Source organism: Brachionichthys hirsutus, chromosome 9 (assembly GCF_040956055.1).
Source record: "Brachionichthys hirsutus isolate HB-005 chromosome 9, CSIRO-AGI_Bhir_v1, whole genome shotgun sequence".
NCBI classification, from domain to species: domain Eukaryota; kingdom Metazoa; phylum Chordata; class Actinopteri; order Lophiiformes; family Brachionichthyidae; genus Brachionichthys; species Brachionichthys hirsutus.
Genome location: NC_090905.1, coordinates 2,958,989 through 2,978,276, shown reverse-complemented (window position 1 = coordinate 2,978,276; position 19,288 = coordinate 2,958,989). Strand labels below are relative to the sequence as shown.

Here is a 19,288-nt window from a genome sequence, read left to right as displayed (position 1 = left end):
AAGTGGCTCCGGAAGACAATCAAATCCAATAACAACAACTTCAGTCAGCAGCTTTTCCTGCCTCGACTGCTTCGTGTAAACTATTCTGAGTGCTTTCTCTAAAACATCTAGATTTCTGATCAATATCTGGTGCATCCATCAGACGAAGGTTCATCAATGCAGATCCATTAGCCCTCAAAGCACTCAACTTCTATTTCCCTAAACTACATCACAGATGACGGCGTAGTATTGATGTTTGCAGTAAACAGAGAAAGCGTCACTTTCCTGTTTAGATTAAAAATAATATTAAGATCTACCAGTGTTCAAACACATCATACGTGTTTATATTGTATGTCCTATAATATTAAAAACTTCACTTGGAAAAAGTATAATTTAGATTTAAGGGAAATGTGTTTATTACAACGGGAAAGTAGATGAGAAACAAAAACATATCTGCTTTTTCAGATCACCTTTGTCCTTCCATCCATTTAATTAGGATAAGGATCATGAATATAAGCCACAGGCTCCAACCACACAGTGTTACTAATCTCCTCAAGTAGCCCCCAGTGTCATGACAGCAACCAGAGTCTTCCAAAATTGGAGGGGAAAGAACCGCACAGGAGAGGAAACCACAGATCATGACCTCTTAATCCCACAATGGTCAAAAGGCAAATCAAATAAAGATTTTCAGGAGTGAGTCTGTTAAAACCTTTTACTTACTCATCTTAAAATAACGACAGAAGACTGGCTGTTGAAAGGGAAAGTCAACCTCAAGGAGTGTGTTTGTTTCACTTGGATAAGGCAGCTCCACTTCAAATATACAAAAGAATAAAATACACCTACAAAATAAGGGCTTCTAATCTTAATTCTAGGAGGCACATTGAAAACAATCTAATCCTATTTCCCCCATACATCTGTTATTATAAAGTATGAAAGAAAACAAAAAACACTTTAGGTCTAATTTTTTATGTTGAATAACAAATGTTTGTCTATTTGAGGACAAAAGAAACAAACACAGATGGGCCGTCTCCTCTACTGTACATCATACGATAAGTGTGTCAGGAAGCAATTGCATATTTCCGTAACCATTAATTCGGAGCCCAACCTATACTACAAGGCCAATAACCACTATGGATATGGTCTCCTGGGGAATAAACTGCATCTCATCCACTTTTAAAGGCTTCATTATGTTTACTGGCTCATTAGTGGGAAGACAACAATGCTATGTGAGCATTCAGACAGGAACAAACAGTAAAGTCCCACCATGTTGAGGAAGCTGCAATATGTAGCAACAATTCTGTGTAGGTTCACCGTCTCTAACCCGCCCGCGGCAACAGTCACCTGCTCCCACCAGTCAACTGTGTCTTTTCCTTTCAAGTAATCTCAGATTATCATACTGCATCCTCGTGTCATTAATCCCACTGAATTTTAATCCCCCCTCACATTTACATCTACTTGGATCCACAACAGTTTATTATGAAAGTTCCCCTGATGGATGTTTTTACTCCGGAGCCTCCCTGAGCTCCATGGGAGGCTGAAGGAAACAAACAAAGGGGCAGAACCGGGCCATGGTGTTCCCATGTGACGTAGCAACGAGGGTCAAGGTCAGCAAAGGCTGGGCTTTTGGGGGATTGTTGCCGTTTCCAGAAGGAACAGAAGCCTTACTACACGCCTGTTGTCGCCCTCATACCAATTAGGTGTTAATTGCGTAAAGGATGCCATTCGACTGAGCGAGAGACAAACATGCGCTGTGACATGCATCGACTGATCTGAAGGTATTTTAATCGTCCGACCCATTTGTTAAAATGCTGCCCCAGGTCAGGGCTCATATGCATCCCGTGTGTTCTCCCACAAGGCCGTGGATAAATAGGTTTTGCCATGCAAATGATCGGATTAGTGGTTTGGATTGAACCATCAGTTCATGTACTCTAGATATGTGGGGTAATGGTTCTTTTCCCCTCCTGTGCACAAGCTGAGTAATGGGTCAGAATCGACAGGCTCTGCCACAGACGCGTTTGTGTTAACCTCCGATGGACGATAAAAGAAAGCAGAAAAAGGTCTTTCATCTTTCTCATCGCTTCTCTTTATGGTTGGGATTCCCGTTTCCAGCGAGTCAGGATTCAGAATTGAATGTGATGACATTTGATTGGGATATTTTACCTCCATAACCTGATTTATAATATAAGAAGCATTCAGCTATTCATGGAGTCACATCACTGGAAATTAAATTGTGTAATGATGTAAATCACACAACGAGCCTGTAAATATCTCATATTGAATACCCTGTCTGAGTGAACAGTATATAATGTAAGTGTTCTAGATACTCCCAGAGTGCTCTAGAAAGGGCCTCAAAGAGGGTCCTGGGAGTCCAAACAGCTTCTGTCCACGTGTTTTTCCCTTCCGCTCTCACTGTTTTTCTGCTCTAATCCACCTGCTGATACTTCCTGGTGCTACCGCAGCATATTTCCAGTGTTATTTTTTTTGTCTTCCCATCATGGCTTCTCCAGATCACTATATCTAACTGTTGCTCATTATTTTTCCTCACTCATTTTCGTCTCTCCCGGAGAACGTTGGTTGCTGGATGGATTTCCCTACAACTGAGCTGTAGGTGAGCCAAGATTACAGATTCCACACACACACACACACACAGAGAGAGGCTTTACATTCCCAGAGAAACCAAAACTATCCAACTTGCAGTGCTGGGATGCCTGGCAACCAAGCAAAGTTTCATTTTGTCTTATTGAAAGAGGGAGCACAGCCAAACGGCGTGTGCACGAGCAGCTCCGGAGCAGCAAAGGTGGAGTTTTCTCACTTCTTTTTTGCCGAGCTTTGTAGTGACTTTCAGATTTTGAGGGCTTCAAAGTCGGCGTGGATAAACATCAGTAGCTCAAGCCATTCATGGCTTCCGCAGGAAATAATACAATCAATGATGATCCTCTAAATCTTTTCCCTGATTCACCTTTAAAGAGTTGATGGTAAAACAAAGGGAGCATAAAGAGCTGCATTACCACAAACCTCTAAGGAAAATGTGATGCATGCTTGTTAAGAGCATATTGTACAAAATCCATTCGTCAACGGCGTAATGTTAATTAAACCGTTTTGCAGGAGCTCCAGCTGAGGAGAAAGGCCTGACACTTTTTTTTTTCCCGCTGTGATTTCAGTGCATCTGGTTTGCTTTACTCAAACTCATTCTAACCAGTCTGCAGGCGATGCAAATGAATTATGCTTCTGACTTCATTTTGGACGACATCCATCCCTGATGGACGGTTTCTTGCCACAGCGGTTCACCGCCGCTTACCAGCGACGAGCATCATATTCGCTTCTCTGCTCCTTCTGGGCTGTGTGGCTAAATACTTCCGCTTGCATCTCTATGCTGTTAAAAGGGTTGCAACCTGCTGTACTAATGATTTACCTGATATTTCTGATGAAAAGAAGCTGTGCCCAAACTGTCAACAGAGAGAGGCTATGAAGTGAAGCATTTAGCAGCGTCTCCTCAGGTGAGTAAAGGAGAATGGAAATTGGGTTTCCACATTTCCACACTGCTTAGATTAATTAAGAAACTATTGTGTTCCTGAAAAGATAGAAAAGAAAACCAACCTCACCTCTCATTCACCAGCGCATAGCTGTGGATCAGCATTTCCTCCACGCTTCTTCAAGACTGTCTTGATGTCCTCAGTTGCTGCTTTTCTTCCTCCACCAACCAGAGGTAATTCAATCACTTCCAGATGACAACAGCGTGCAGCCTGAAAGATAAATCAGTCAGGATTTGTTTTTGAAGAAAGCAGTAATACCATTCGGACATTTCCTGGAACCATCCGTGGAAATTTTTTGAATGAAAATAAGGAAAAGTAATCAAATGAATTGTCTTTAAAGTGAATTTGTCAAAAGTGTGGTCATGCATAAATTGCCTAATACTAAATGACGTAATTCTGTATTTGATTATTCAGCATTTATTTAATATTAATACCGGCTGCCACATATCAGTACTCTTCGGGGTCTCAAGCCAGATTGAACTACTTTCAAAAGGGAATATTTAAGTTAATGTGCTCGATCTTATTTGTCAGAGGTTCTCTTTTTTCCACTAACGAATATAAGCTTGATCCTAAGAATAACATTACAACATTTCACGGATGCTTAAATGTTTACATCACACCACTGGTACTAAAGAGAACTACCGACTTGGCTCAGAAAAAAATCCTTTATGGTCTAGTTAAGTTACAATAAAGAAGATGCCATGTTTTCCTCAAATGTCATATTTAGCATAATAAAAATATACACTCAAAAGTTTGGGGTCACTTAAAGTCCCTTATTAAACGACTATTCTAGATGCAAATGTCTGGTTTTCGGTGCAACATCTGCATCGGTGTGTAGAGGCCCATTTCCAGCAACTATCACTCCAGTGTTCTAATGGTACAATGTGTTAGCTCACTGCATCAGAAGGCTAACGTATGAGGAGAAAAACCTTGTGCAATCATGTTAGCACAGCTGAAAACAGTTTGGTGAGAGAAGCTATGGAACCGACCCGGGTGACCTCAAACCTTTGAACGGTAGATCACTCCACTTCTCTGATTGACGTTAGCGATGTTAATTTGTCACAGCCGAGTGTCCAGCTCAAAAGAGCTGTCACATGCGGTTCATTTCTCCTGCAGGACTCCTTATCTCACAGCCCTTTGTTTTAATGTGCAGGTTTACAGATCAGGAAGTCACTAACAGGGTCTTTGCGGGAAATCTGGGTCAGATAACCAGACAATAGATCATCGTAAAGCTTGGATTGATCTTTTTTGATCATCAGTGGGATGTAGTTTTAATTTAAAACACTTCACTGATGGCTTTCCAGTTGACCTCCTTGAAGTCGTGAGAGAAGACCTCACAGTACGGTTCACAGAATATAATCCCTTGCTCCCAAAACTCACTCGTGGCCATTATAACATAGGTTTTCCCCTGGACTGTGATTTGCTCTGTAGAGTAACTTACCCGAGGATGGCATCAGAGGCTCTGTGCAGGATTATTTCCTTCTATGGCAAATGCAAGAGACCCAGCAGAGAGGGCCTTCAAGGGTACAACTTCCCTTCAGTCCATTTAAATTCCATGGATGGCGTCTGCCCCCTTGTGGCTACAAAACACGAGTATAGGCACGTCAATCCTGAACTTCTCCGTGTTTTACTGCGTAATTATTATGTTTGACTCGTTTTTGCTGTGCTCTACTAGCGCAGAGGAGTGTGGTCAGAGCTCCCCGTCGGCGTGGTTCAATCAAAAACACAGGTGTTTTGCGTTAAACAGATTGCTTCCTCTTCCTTGCCACAATGCTGGACACAATTGCTGTAGTTGCTTCCTTGAGCCACAAGGTGGAGGAACATGACTGCAGTTACGCTTAGTGGTGACCATGCTGCTGTACGCATATTTGTCGGCTTATTTAGTGCATTTAATTTTTCTAAATACTTGTAATTGGAGGAATACACTCACACAAACTCATAAATATAGAAACAAACATATGGAATCCAGGAGGGTCCAGGACAGTGAGACGCGGGAGCCTGGCCGCAACACACGAGAAATGGTGTGTTCAAAGTCGTTGGGAAAAATTATCACTTCAAGGTTTCCACGGTCAAACAACGACACGACGTCCTAATTATTGGAAGTGGACATCTCCGGATTTTTTATATTTCAATCCATCACTGCACCTTATTTATAATTTGTCACACTCCAATTTCCAGCGAGTGACTGTCACAAATATCACGCTAATTTACATCGAACCACTGTAATTAAAGTAAAAAAATTAAAAAAAAAACTCTCGCTGAGTTCGGTGGCTTATTTCGGTGGGTTTACGTTTGATTGAAGACATGTTCTTATTTTTATTCTTCAGTCAGAAGAATAAATTAACGTTTATACCCACCGACACGATCGAGAAGGTGAAGAGTTAAATATTCCCGATCTCCCTAAATCCCTCTAAAAAGTAGGTCAAATTGGAGAACGCTGATTGGTCATATTGTCAAAAACTTCCGGCAACAGTCTCATAATCTGAAGGGTCGTGAGTTCGCGTCTCACACGGGGCATGCTTTTTATTTGTTATTTTTAATGCGTAAACCTACCTATGAGCCGAGATACAGTCGGTGACGAAGCTATCATTCAACTATAGCAAAACCATCGCCATTAAAAAGTAGTTGTGGTTTTATAAAAGTACATTTATTTTTAGTCTGTTAACAGTTGAAAGAGTGTTGATCGATTTTTTCTTTCTTACATTCTGGCCTTTTTGCCTCCACAGCTAAATGAACAAAGTTCACCGACGGTTAAAAAAGATGGCGACGTGGTTGACAACTCCAACTGGCTGTCATGAACAAGCTCCATGATCAATAGAGGCTTTTTTCCCTCTACGGATATTTGTTCGTTTTCATGTGATGAACAATTCAAATTTACAGAACAGATCTGTCACACAAGCCAGACCGCAAGAACTTTATTTTCAACATGAAAAATAGACAGAAGATCTCAATGTACAATACCTACAAACTGTGTTTTGACATTTTCCAGAACTTTGCATTCCTGTCTTCCCCTGGTTTTTTATATATATATATATTATGGCTTAATCTTTTACTTACACCAGACAGCATGTGTTTATGTTAATGGTCAAACCCATAAAAAAATAGTATACCATCACATTTTTTGACACACAAGTCTCAAACACATTACAGCACACAGTACAAAAAGGACAGCCTTTGGGTTGATGGGTCAGTGATTCCGTGCAGATGTTATGCAAGCGGCTTACAAATACAAAACAAAGTCCATGACCAAAAATCACCTGCTGTTTTCATCAGTAACCGGTTTTAGTTAGTCACGCCAGTGGCTTCAGGGCATCATCCAAGACCTTCGCTTCACATTCTAATGTGGTTTGAAGTAAAGAAAACATTCCTGCTCTAGCTTTTTGAGGGTTAATTCCTTCTTTCTCCACTTCTTTGAAGTTTGGCTTAATGATCTCAGCAGAGACTGAAACACAACTGGCCTTCTACACGGGATGACGTGGACACACACAGCATTGCCACATCGTTTGTGTAACCGTGATCACTTGTTAAATATGTTTACGTATCACATGTTGGAGCCCCCCCCAATTTTTTTTTATAAATGCCCCCAAACAAGGTACTTTCCCCCCTGAAGATCACAACAGCAGCATTGATAGAAATTGATTTGCAATCAAATGTGAGACGAGGCATTTTACATTTTCCAGATCCAGAATTGGGTATGCAGAAAGTATATAAATCCGCTTTGGTTAATGCTGAACTGTGACACAAAGCGTTTTAAGCTGTCTGAGCATCACAGCTGGGGTTGGACATCTTGCGTCTGAGACGTCCTTGTGCATTGGGCAGTTCTGTACTGAGGCAGGTACAGGGAGAAGCCAGGTGGTGAAGTCAACAGCAGCTCGCTCGAGCCCACGGGTCGGAGCAAAGGGTCCGACTCCACGGAACCGTCCTCTCTGTTTAAAACTGTTTTTTTGAGCAGTTCTGCTTGTGACTCCGCTTCTGTCTGCTCGTCCTCACCGCTTTCCCCGTCCTCTGCTGGATAATCCATCCCTAGATAGTACAAATCCTTCTCCTCTCTTGCCTCCTCGTCCTCCTGCTCAGATGTTTCAGAAAGCTCCTCCACGGAGTTGTAGGAGCAGGAGCGCCGCGGGTCATCCGGATCCCACAGGCCGCCGGGAAAAGATCCGGAAATATCTGAATTGTTGGCGGAGAAGTTGCCCTCATCGCTGGAGCTGCTGCCGCTGCCATCCTTGTAGTGGGGATGAAGCGGCTGTCGCTCCTGCTTTGGATCGGAGAGCAGCACAGTTGCGTACGTGACTGAAGACTGGGCAGAGGTTTCTCGGCTGTATGGCGGGGACGGGTCCGCCGGGGGGCGGTCTAGCAGTAACTGATCTATTCCCCGGCTTGAATTAGTTAAAGCTTCCAGATGAGGGGCAAAAGAGGGAACCCCACCATCTAGGGGCGGGTCAACCTCTGAGGCTTGGATTAAAGCCGTCGTCAGAACGGAGAGGTCGACCTCATCCACTATGACGACTTTGGAGATGTTCTCGGAAGGAAGGAGCAGAGGCCAGGTTGGGAGTCCCTCCGGAGGCCTGAACGAGTGATGGATGGTATCAGCCTGCAAAAACACACATCAAGATATACACGATGCATATGAAAACATACGACCTAGACGATAGTCACATTTCAGGGAATAAACTCTTATTTGTACCTTTTTTAAGTCCAGTCCTTTGGCCCAGGAGCACTGGTTTGGATTGGGCACATCCTTCCACACAAACTTCTTCATCCTGGATGGAAATGCAGCAGATATTTAAGTCTGATCTGCAGCCGTTGTCTTTCCATCACTCTCCCAAACTCTCATCAGTTAAAGCCACACGTAATTACACCTTGGTGACCCATTAAATGTCACACTAAAGGTTAGAAGAAATTAGACTGGACCTCAGATGATTCTGGTGCGTTATTAATGATGCAGACGGTGCACGAGTAAATAAGGTTGGGAGAGACTGTGCATTTTCTAGGGCAGCTCTTGCGTAAATGATATGAAACAGCTTAAACTCATTCAATATCAGATGTTTCTTGTCAGGAGCTCTTACTGGTTTTGCGACAGGACCAAGGTAATAAACAGAACAATGGCGAGGAAGGAGATGATCATCAGCATCAGGTAGGCTGCAGGGTCTCCTCTGGTGGCTGCAATAAATTAGACAATGAAAATGAGTAGTAGTATTAATAAAACAGCGAAAGTACTTTGGTGCATCTATGAAACATGTTGGCGTTTCCTGGAGCATACCTGGCGCATACATCGGTTCTCCTTCTCCATCTGCAAACACTGGGTATAAGTAGAAGCCACACTCCTCAGAGCCAAAGAAATCACCTGAAATGCATTGAAATGCTGCTGGATGAGTAAGCAGCACACTATTTACACCGAGGAAAGAAATATTTAAAAGAGCAAAGAGGGAAGAGATTATATTTAACCTCTCAAATAGGTGGGACGGTCGGTATAGGGCAATCGGGCCCAAGTGTTTCTACTCAGGTCTTTGTGGTGATCGGAGTGCTGCTGCCTCTGAGGAGACCACTGGACCACCATGAAAAGGGGCAGCGAGCTGTTGTCCAGGAGGGTCCAGGACAGTGAGACAAAGGTGCTGTTGATGACCTGAACAGTGAACGAACGCAAACAGCGGCCTGAAAAAGAAATAAAACGATGCCTTCAGGCGAATCCCACACCGAACAGGACAAAACAAAGTTTACTACAAAACATATAATCTCCATTATTAATAAAAGATTAAACTAGAAAAGCGCTCGGCGAGCGCAGGACTGCGACAAGCAGCTCATTCCCCACGTAACTGGATTCACGTGGTGATCCGGATTATCATTATCATTATCAACATGAATAAAGTAGTGAAAAAGGAACTCATTATTGGCCGTGCATGATGAGTTCCCCCCCTGTCCCCCCCCCACTTTTAGAAAATCCATTAACTCACATTAATATATTGACAATTCTCAACATTAGATAAGAAAGATGAGGGGTCACCACAGCAACAAACTAACCAATCAATAGCGCACCGTTGAGTACGAGACCTCTCTGATTGTCTGAAACAAATACAGCACTGAACTACTACTACTGAACTTCCGGCTAGCTCCGTGAGGGGTCGCCACAGCAAATCAACCTTCTCAACTTCACCCCGTCCTTTGCATCGTCCTCCCCAACACCAGCCACACTCACGTCCTCCCTGTATGCATCTTCTCCTGAGTCGACCTCTAGCCCTGTTCCCTGGCCGTTCCATCCTCAGCATCCTACTACCGATATTGTCCCCATCTCTCCTCTGGACATGTCCATACCATCGAAGTCTGGTCTCTCTGACCTTGTCTCCAAAACGTCTAACCTTCACCGTCCTCTGTTGTGCTGCAGCTAATGGTAAAAACCTCTTAACTCCACAGTGAAGCTAATGACAGCAGCAGCAATCAGAGCTTTTGGGCCCTCCACACGCATGCCGTTAGTGGAATGCCTAAATGGAGGGCTGTTGAGGTCTGCAGCTTTGATGTGCACTCTAATGCCATAAAATAGAATAGTGGGAAATGAACAGACATTTTCTCAGCTCAACAAACAGGCTTTGAGAAATATACGACTGAAAATGGGACACGTCCATATAGGTAATCCAGAGTTGCTAATTATTACTAATTCATCTTCAAAATCAATCCTAGTTTGGCAAAACTCAAGCTGATGTTATGACTCACGTTTGCGCTGTTTATCCAGCGTCATGTTGATGTTCTTAGTGGAGCTCCCCAGACTGTTAAAGGCCTCCACAGTGACAGTTTGGGGCATCTGGTTCCACTCAAAGCTGTACGAAGATGCCATCTCTATCTCTTCCCTCGTCACAGATCCGCTGGATCCCTGGCGCTGGACTATAAATCCGTCCACGCAGTAAGATCGTCCTGATACATGTACATGCTGAGGAGAAGCAGAAAAGATGGCGTATTTAATGACGAGCCCTACAGAGAGGATGGGAATTTCAATATAAGCGATATTGCGTACCTCAAAGAGCAGAGTAACATTCGTCTGGCTTCTGTGTGGATCGTCATGAAGAATCCTCCAGAAATCAGGGCCATGCTCAGGAGCTGGAGAGAAGATGATCACATGACCACGTTTACCTTTGTGTTACAGGTGGTGCCACGCAGACTTCAAGCTGTTATCTAAAATCGTTAGAGCTATTTTAAATGTTCAGGAGTGGAGTTGATGGTGTTTTACTGCACCTCTGCTGTTCTGAGGTGTGGAGTAGATGGAGTCACTCCATTTGCTCCAGTAGCCGGTGCCGTTGGTGTGCATGCAGCTCACCTGCACCACGTACACCCTACACATGTTGGGCACCGCGACCTCCGCCCACGGCACCCGCACCGGACTCTGGACCTGCAGGAGTGACATTTCTATTAGGATTTGTTCTGAATGAAGGGAAATACATAGAAGGGTCTGATCTGTGGCGTACACATCCGTTTCTTCCATCCCTTCCCTCCCTGCAGAAAATTACTTCTTCATGACAATATTTTGTTTTTTCTGATTTATTTTAAGCACCTAATTTCATGAAGAATTTCTCAGTCAGAAGGAATAAGGACTCCAATCCCATAATGCCCTAGTGACCATCTAATGTCAAAGTGACCATTTCCACCTAAACAGATACAAGACTTTTATTTGACCAGCTGAGGTTTCATTGGTCTTGATGGATACAAATTTACATAAAGGTAATTATTAAACCATGTTGTTTTTTCCACTACAAAATAGCAGTGAATTGCCCTGTGGCATTTGCCCTGTTGGCTAATTACCCAAAAATCGCAATCAAATGTCCATAGTATTGGAAAATGTTGCATAATTAGCGCCGACAATCTTTTTTTTTTTTTTATACAAGCGCACACATTGAAACAATCCACTGACCTTCCACTCCGGCTGAGCTCTTAAAGCAGATGGTGAGTGGTACCGAAACCGACACTGGAGACCCTCGACCGGCAGAGACGGAGGCTCCCACATGACCGTCAGGACCCCGCTGCTCCGGCTCACTGCCTTCACATTCATGGCTGTGTGAGGTTTGACTGGAGGGAGAAAAATGAAGAGTCACAAATGCGTATCAAACGTTTCTACGTTTGGCCGTTATGTTCTGGTTTAATCCGGCAATGATCTCCTTTTAAAAGTTTAAATGATGCTCACCATGATCAATGGGGGACAGGTAGATGGGTTTAGACCTGATAGGCTCCAGGTGGTACGGAAATTCCAGCCACAGCTTGTAGCAGTTCATCCTGAGAGGCTGGATGGTGCAGCTTTCCTGCAGGCAGGCGGGACCCATTTCCCCGACTTCCTCACCCAATTTTTCCCTCTCCTCCATCATGTCACACGGAAGGTTAGACCACCTATGGTAAAAACAAAATCAACAAACCATGGCCTTGTCGATTTTGTCTTGATGGTTCTGTGAGACATGTTTTTATTTCCTTTCTTTCCTCTTCATATGACCTGACAGACACTAATTTAATTGATGTCATGTAGTCAAGGACTAAAGATGTTAAAGATCCTACTCTATGCTTGTCCTCGGCACATTCTCACCACCACATTCACTTTTCTGATTCTGATTCCAGGTTGCTCCAAAGAATTACAAAACAGAAATATTAATATTAAATATTAATAAAAATGTACGCACTGAACAAAATAAAGATAACAATATGAAATGGCAAAAGAACACAAAATAGGTAAAACTATAAATATGAAATGTAAGGAGTTAAAGTCCAGATGATATGACAGGATGTAATAGCAAACTTATTGCACCTGATAATGACCGTAATAAAGTCTGTGATGTAGAAAACTGGATTGCACAATTATAAACCAAACTTCTAATATATATTTTATGATAATTTATCAACTCCTCTCAGTATAACCAATTAAAATAGCTAATAAATCTACAAAATAAACAGTTTTCGTGATTCAGAGATGCATAATTAGATGGAAAGCACACGAAGGAGAACTGGAGTAAATTCAAAAGTACAATGCCGTGTTGCACAAGAGCTGTCCGCATGAAGTCAGTTCGTGAGGAATACATAACTACATTATGCCATCAGTGTAATTAGCAGGGTTTGGGTATAGAGATTCTCTATTGTTCTGAGGGAAGCAACGCCAATGACACTTAATTATAGCTTGAATATCCTTCCTGGTAACGTTTATTCTGTCAGGATGCATTCAATTATGTTGCCATCTATCAATGTGTTCAGTGGCTTCCGACCTTTCAGCACAAAGAGTTCTGAGTTCTAAGATCTCAACGTCGGAAATTACTGCTTTACCTTGACCTGAATTCGAGTTTCGTCAACTGTGTGTTCTTCCAGCTGCAGTCCATGGCGTCGATATCGCCGTTCGTCTCACAGTTTATGTCAATGGAAGCCCCTGATACACGCAAAGAGAAAAGCATGTACAATACGATTAACAAAAACAAGCTTCACCCGAGGTAACCCCAGAGCACCGGGGTTAATCTGGTTCCCATTGTCTTTTCCTGTCTTTGTCCACTGCAGTGGAAAACTGTCATAAAAAGTGTCCACATTGTGACATTTAACTCCCACGACTGCTTGAAAATGTAAATAAATACATTTTTGCTAGCAATATTTCTTTTTTACATTAAGCAATCTTTGGACTTGCTCGCTCACCTTCTACAAAGATCTGGCTGTACGGGATGCTCCACTCCCGGGTGCACTGCAGCAGGTCATACATCTGGGTCTCTGAAGGACGCACCGTGATCTCACTGACCTGTTTTGGGACAGTAAACCGGATTGATGGCGTTAATGACGGAGGCTGTACTTTATTGAAAGTACACAGGAAAGTCATCTTACCCACTGGTGGACCGGGTGGTACTGGCTGCGATTCAGCTGCTGTTTGAAGTTGAGCATCCACACGGCCATGCTTGCGTTGACGTTGTGGTCGTTGAACACGCAATAAACCGTTACATCCTCTCCCGGTCGCACAATCACTTTTTCAGGGATGTAAGTCACGGCTGGGAATACACACAGACACACAGACACATTTTTGAAACATTTTCAAATATTTTAGGCAAACCTGCTCTTGAATATTTTTTCCACACACACACGTTTGATTTCTTTTACATATTTTACTGCAATTCATTCCTGTCCGGTTGCCCCAAAAGCTCTATTAAAGATCTTCAGTTGATCCAGAACGCAGCAGCTCGTGTTCTGACAGGAACCAAACTGAGAGAACACATTTCTCCTGTTCTGGCGTCTCTGCATTGGCTTGGTCAATACAGATGGCCGTCCAATATGAGTGTTGGGTTCTGTTCAAGGTTTCTGCCTGATAAAAGGAAGTTTTTCCTTGCCTCCAGGTTGGGTTCTTGGGCTGATGTTCACATCTTATTTAGTTGCTGCAGAGTGAAGGTGCAGAGCAGGAACCAACAACCTGCCAGTGAGACTCTCTGACAGATTACGATAATTTAGACTTCGTGCTCTCATTTCTGAAGTCTTGGTGTCACTAATCTAAAAAAAAAAAAAAATCTGAAGAAGCCTGCGCCTGAGAAGCTGCATTGTTTCTTTCTCATGTGACATTTTTCTTTTTACCATTGTGTCACGCTGTGCAACTGCCATGGATCCACTAACCATGAGAATGAGCTCTTCATTAATAGCTTGAGCTAATTAGTGGAACTCAGCATTAACATAAATCTACCTGAGAGATAATTGGATTCCTTTGGGCCTCTCGCTGAAATTAAAAATATTCAAATAACCTCTCAGTTCACCTGTTTCAGTTCTGAGTTGCTAAGTGATGACAATGCTTTTTTCTAATTTGTTCCAGGACTTATGTTGATTTCCATTCCTTGGAGCAACTTTGACAGGAATATTTCAGCCGCATGTTTGCCTGTAATAATTAGGAATTGTAGTAAATATTTGAGTCACACTGTGAACAAACATTTACATAACAGGCAGGACTGCTTTCATTGTCAATCGCTTGATAAACACAGCAAATGATAAAATGCCTTTAGATATTTGATGTTCCTAAACACCTTTATTTATTTTTTTGTTGAATGACGTAAAAAAAAAAAGTTTTTAAATAAGATCAAAAGAAAATGTTTTCCTAAACGAAGCTAACCTATGCTAGCGGCCCTGTGAAGATACACTGTTCAGTTTTCGCGCCGCTCTATCCGACCCCGTTGACTATCTCCTCCAAAACGGGACTTACTGTCCAGGTAGATGTGGTGGGGTTCGCTCCAGTCGCTCCACACTGGGGGGCCGTCCAAGCTGGAGCGGCGAACCTGGATGGTGTAGTTCAGCCTGGGTTTAAGGTCCAGAGAGGACCTGGGCTTGTCAGTTTCAAACACCATCTGCAGACGGCAGGAAGGGAGTTGACAACACGTGGCGCACGAATACGAGAACAGACATGGCAGGACATGTTCACGCTTGAAAGCGATGACTGAATCCATTTCATTTTCGGCTAAAAGACTGATTAATGACTGGCGGCGTCTCATCGACTGTAGCCGTTACTGAAACAGGAAGCAAGGCTGAGAATAACTGAATGATGTGTGCATGAGAGTTACCTGCCAGGCTGGATGAGAGGTGTTGGAAGAGTAACGGACCTCATATCTGACTGGACCGGTACCAGAGTCAAATGGGTCCTGCCACCGTAAAATCAGTTCTGCCTCGATGGTCTGGGTGTGTGACAGATTGACTGGAGGACTTGGTTTCACTGCAGAAAAAGATCGCAAAAAGTAAACCACCTGATGTCAGAAATAACTCGTGAAAACAAGCGAGGTCCAACAGGATACTCATCCAGTGGTGCTGATACTGCATTGATGCTAGAAAGACCCTTTTTTTTACATGTCATTTTGGTTGGTTGGACCTACAATAAAATGATTAATTTATTGTTTGTCTAGCTTCCTTTTTTCTTGAACAGTTTTCAGAACTCCAGGTTCTTGTTGAATCTTTTTGAGCAGCTCTTTCCTTGTTTTTGCAGCACTCAAGCGGAATGGTGACGCAACCTCACAGTGGCTGCAAACACATCGACTTCTGCCTGCCGTGGACATTGTGAAACTGATTGAAATATATTTTATTTCTTCTCTGTCCAGGTTCTCTCCTTTTGAATGTGGGAAAATGTAATAAAATAATAAACATTGAACAGCATTGTTTCCATTAATGCATGATTGCATGACGTAAAAATATTATCCAGCCATCTTTCTTTCAGGTTGCCTTGTTCCTGAGGCGATGTGCGAGTGATTGCGTAAACGGTTAACACTCTTGATGAGCAGGTGGGGGCTCTGCATGGTCGCCTCTGCGCGTGTGAGTGTGAGGATGCCGGCTTTGACAAAGCCGTTTCCCAGTTAGGTAACTGTGCATAAAACTCTCACACCATTCTTTAAGGAATGGAGGAAGAGAGAACTGGTGTCTCTTCCTCCTCCGGAGTGGATGCTTCATCTAACTGGACCGAGGTTTGTTTAAATATATTCTTAACTTGAGCCACTGCAAAGTAACTCTGGTAATAGATCCTCTTTCTTACCAGGTAAGGCGGGAATTCTTAGCGGAACCGGCGGAGCTACGGCGCCTGAGATGCTGACCGTTACCACGGTGACAAAGCTTTTCGTCGTGTCAAGGGCGATTGAACACATAAAGGAATCCTCTGCTTCACAGACGACAGGATTATCTGGTGCAACATTGTGTGGCCTGAGAAATACAGATTAAAAATATTTTGTCATTTACTGAACTAAGTAGAGAGAGTAAAGAAAATGAAAGTCGCTAAACCAATCTGTCGAATTCTGCAGACATTTACAACATTTGTCAACAGTGAAAACAATGTAATTGAGCGTCCGTTAGATGAGTGGTGACTCTATTCCCACCACAATAAAAGCCTGGAAGCAGTGCTTTATTATACAGCTTCCCCTTTGCTGTTTAAAGTAAACACATACTTAACCCCCCACCGAGGAGTCGGGAAGGGCTGAAATCAGAATCACACTTACACACACACACACACACACACGCACACACACACAAACCTGTTCACCTAGGACAGGAAAGAAACAGCTAAATAATAAAAGGGTGCAGCTCCATACTCACTGGAGACGCTGTAAGCTAATTGCCAGGGGGCCGCTTTCCACGGCGACTGATGAGTGGAGGTCACAAGTTAAATGTTCCCAGTTTTCATCAAGTTTGCACAGAATGTCCAAACATGTGCCTGAGAAGAGAAGAGATTACATTTGCATTTTAGCCTGAGGCAACTGCGATGGCGTAATGAAGCCTTCTGAGAAAAAGCCCAGTTAACATTCTGAGAACTCTGCTCTAAATTAAAGAGTGAAATATCAAAGCTGCAAGCAGAAATGAAGGGAAACACCTCCGGATTAACAATATAGAACAGACAGGAACCCATATTCCTATACATGCAATATATATGCTGCAATATATATTCTGAGAAACTACAAAGATTAAGAAGCAAGCGAGAAAGGGTGAACTCGTGAAGTTGTCAGGGGCCGTGAGGCAGACCTTTCACTCCTCTGTTTAATTATTGTCACTCTGACATGAAGCTGGAAGGTCCTTGCTAATAACAATTGATTTAGATGCGTCACAGACGCTAGCGGATCAATGCAAACAAACGAATCTTACCGACCTCCCTAAAGACCTCCCTATATTGCCTCACTTCCATCTTCACCTTTACACCGATAGTGATTCTTTGCTTGAAATGATCCCCCGATGACGTTTTTAAGTCAGAAGAGCCACAGTTGAAGTCGTTTGTCTCGTTTATTGCACAGACACCATTCTTGTGTTCGAATTCCAAAAATCAGTTTGACTTCTGATGCATTTTAAACTCCTTTTTTTTTTTTCCCCGAGAACCAAGGTTGCCGTTCTTCAAGACTGAAGACTAGTAAAAGTCAAGTTGAGTTTGTTGTTTATATCAAAAAAACATGCCGACAGATCAAATGTAATGAGCCTGTCTGCACATCTTTGGGGGGGGGGGGGGGGGGGGGGGGTCTCGATCAGCGCTGTGAGGCTCTGTGACGTCATGAGCAGGAAGCACATTGCACACCTAACTTGTTGCTTCTGAACAAACTGTTTTGCGCTTGTTCCCTCACGCTGAATTGATGTTGTTCCATCTTGTCTCAAGTCGCAGATGGAAAAGCATGAAATCACCAGCTGGAATGTGCACATTAGCTGCAGGCTTAAGTGTAGGCTAACACACACACACACACACGAAAAAAGGCCTATGGAAGAGGATGAGGAGGAGCAGCAGCTCATGTGGGAGGAAACATGGTATTAAATCCATGTTGCCTTTAAAGCTGGAACTTGTTCAATTAGTCGTAAAAGGAACATTTTCCATGTCTTACCGCCCGAGAGCTCACGAGGGGATGATCCAGTTGTTAAGCTCCTAAAGCTGCAGCGTCGATAACGCCGTGGGTTCGATTGAGAGATGTTTGCTTGCGCTGCATGAGACTCATCTTCCTCCACCGAGTCACAACACAGATCATCCCGCCATGGAAGGTTCACAGCACCGGAGAGGAAGGGGGTTCCCTGATCCCGCTCCAGACACCAAACACCTGCTGGGGGGAGAGACAGCGATGATCCTAAAAGTTATAATTCACTTTAAAAAAAAACATTAAGAGTATGCCTGAGTTTGTCATTAATCCATTAAGCAATCTGAAGCTTATATTCATGGATGCTGAACTCACCCTGGGACGTCAGGAAAATATGAATCAGCGCTGTCAACATCACAGACCGAAGCCTGTGGAGGGATGGAGAGGGGGTGAGCAACGGAGGGATGAACGGAGAGGCTGTAGCTTTAAACTGAGCAAGACATCAAACACTTCATGGGCTCTGACCCACGTCTTTGTACCGATACCTTAATCATCTTCATTATGTCTTTGCCATTTCAACCACAGAGCGCATACCTCTGTCAGCTCTTCGACGGTTGCATCACTTCACGCTGGGCATGAAACACATCATGTAAATAATGGCTCTTCCACGTCTAGGTGTTTTTGATTGGCTTCTATATTTCACAATATCAATCACTCAATCAATGTCCAATGACAACTATTTGGCATATTCTGCAAAAAAAAAATAACAATATATATATACCATCCTATGATGTCTACAGCAGAGGTAGTAGGCGTTAACTCCCCAGGTAGGAAATGACTACAAGTAAAGGCATGCATGTCTGCACTGTCATCAGCCCAAGATGCCTGCAGTTCAGGGGCCATGCTGCGTTCAGGGGCCTCTGGAGAAACTTTTCACTTGCTCATATCTTTTCTGAGAATTGCAACTTTTAATGTCAACGACGTATGAACCCTCTGGTTGTTTTCTAATTAGATGATATATTTTATCCGATTAGAAACCAACTGTGCTGATTAACAATCGTGAATTGCAAATTCCAACAGAGATCCATTCTTTGGAGGTTAGCCGGCCTTATCTTCACCTCCAAACCTCCATGTCAAGCCTGTCTGAGTGGGATCCAAACGGCAAATATCTAACCACCAATGCGGTTTCATTCATTCATAGCCGATTGCCCTGCTGTTCGTGCTTGAAGTACTTACATTGTAGTGGTCACGGTGAGAGCATTGCCTAGCGGCGCTTCAGCTGGGGTGAATCTCACTGAAGAGAGAGAGAGAGAGAGGTAATGTTTTCAGAAGCCTCATCGGCTGATAACAATTTGAAGCAAGTTAGAAGAAGGCCTGTGGTGTGATGGGAAGAGACAAGGGTAACACGTAAAAACACGTGCAATTCTTGGCCAAGCCAGACCAAATGGATTGAGACTGCAATGTTTCTATAGAAGCAGAAATATAAGAGTGATTCTGAGAGGCAGATAT

General features: G+C 43.2%; 1 protein-coding gene across 1 annotated transcript; it reads right to left on the bottom strand.

Annotated features, from left to right (window-relative positions):
• Positions 1-6,174: 6,174 nt before the first annotated feature.
• On the bottom strand, positions 6,175-18,339 carry lepr (leptin receptor). Its single transcript, XM_068743926.1, has 20 exons — positions 18,325-18,339; positions 18,155-18,207; positions 17,813-18,025; positions 16,551-16,668; positions 15,997-16,160; positions 15,041-15,189; positions 14,686-14,827; positions 13,335-13,495; positions 13,152-13,251; positions 12,795-12,894; positions 11,677-11,876; positions 11,407-11,561; positions 10,734-10,887; positions 10,516-10,598; positions 10,218-10,431; positions 8,958-9,164; positions 8,773-8,856; positions 8,579-8,672; positions 8,197-8,272; positions 6,175-8,103 (listed from the first exon to the last, which is right to left on the bottom strand). The coding sequence occupies exons 2-20, from the start codon at positions 18,192-18,194 to the stop codon at positions 7,279-7,281; spliced, it is 3,279 nt and encodes a 1,092-aa protein (XP_068600027.1). The 5' UTR covers positions 18,195-18,207; positions 18,325-18,339; the 3' UTR covers positions 6,175-7,278.
• Between the last annotated feature and the right edge of the window lie 949 nt (positions 18,340-19,288).

Excerpts from the sequence above, each read along its gene's own strand:
- lepr (XM_068743926.1), bottom strand. The coding sequence starts at position 18,194 with ATGTTGACAGCGCTGATTCATATTTTCCTGACGTCCCAGG. Across the intron at positions 9,165-10,217 it reads GCTGGATAAACAGCGCAAAC|GCCGCTGTTTGCGTTCGTTC; the intron begins GTGAGTCATAAC and ends TTTCTTTTTCAG. Across the intron at positions 8,104-8,196 it reads AAGGACTGGACTTAAAAAAG|GCTGATACCATCCATCACTC; the intron begins GTACAAATAAGA and ends GTGTTTTTGCAG.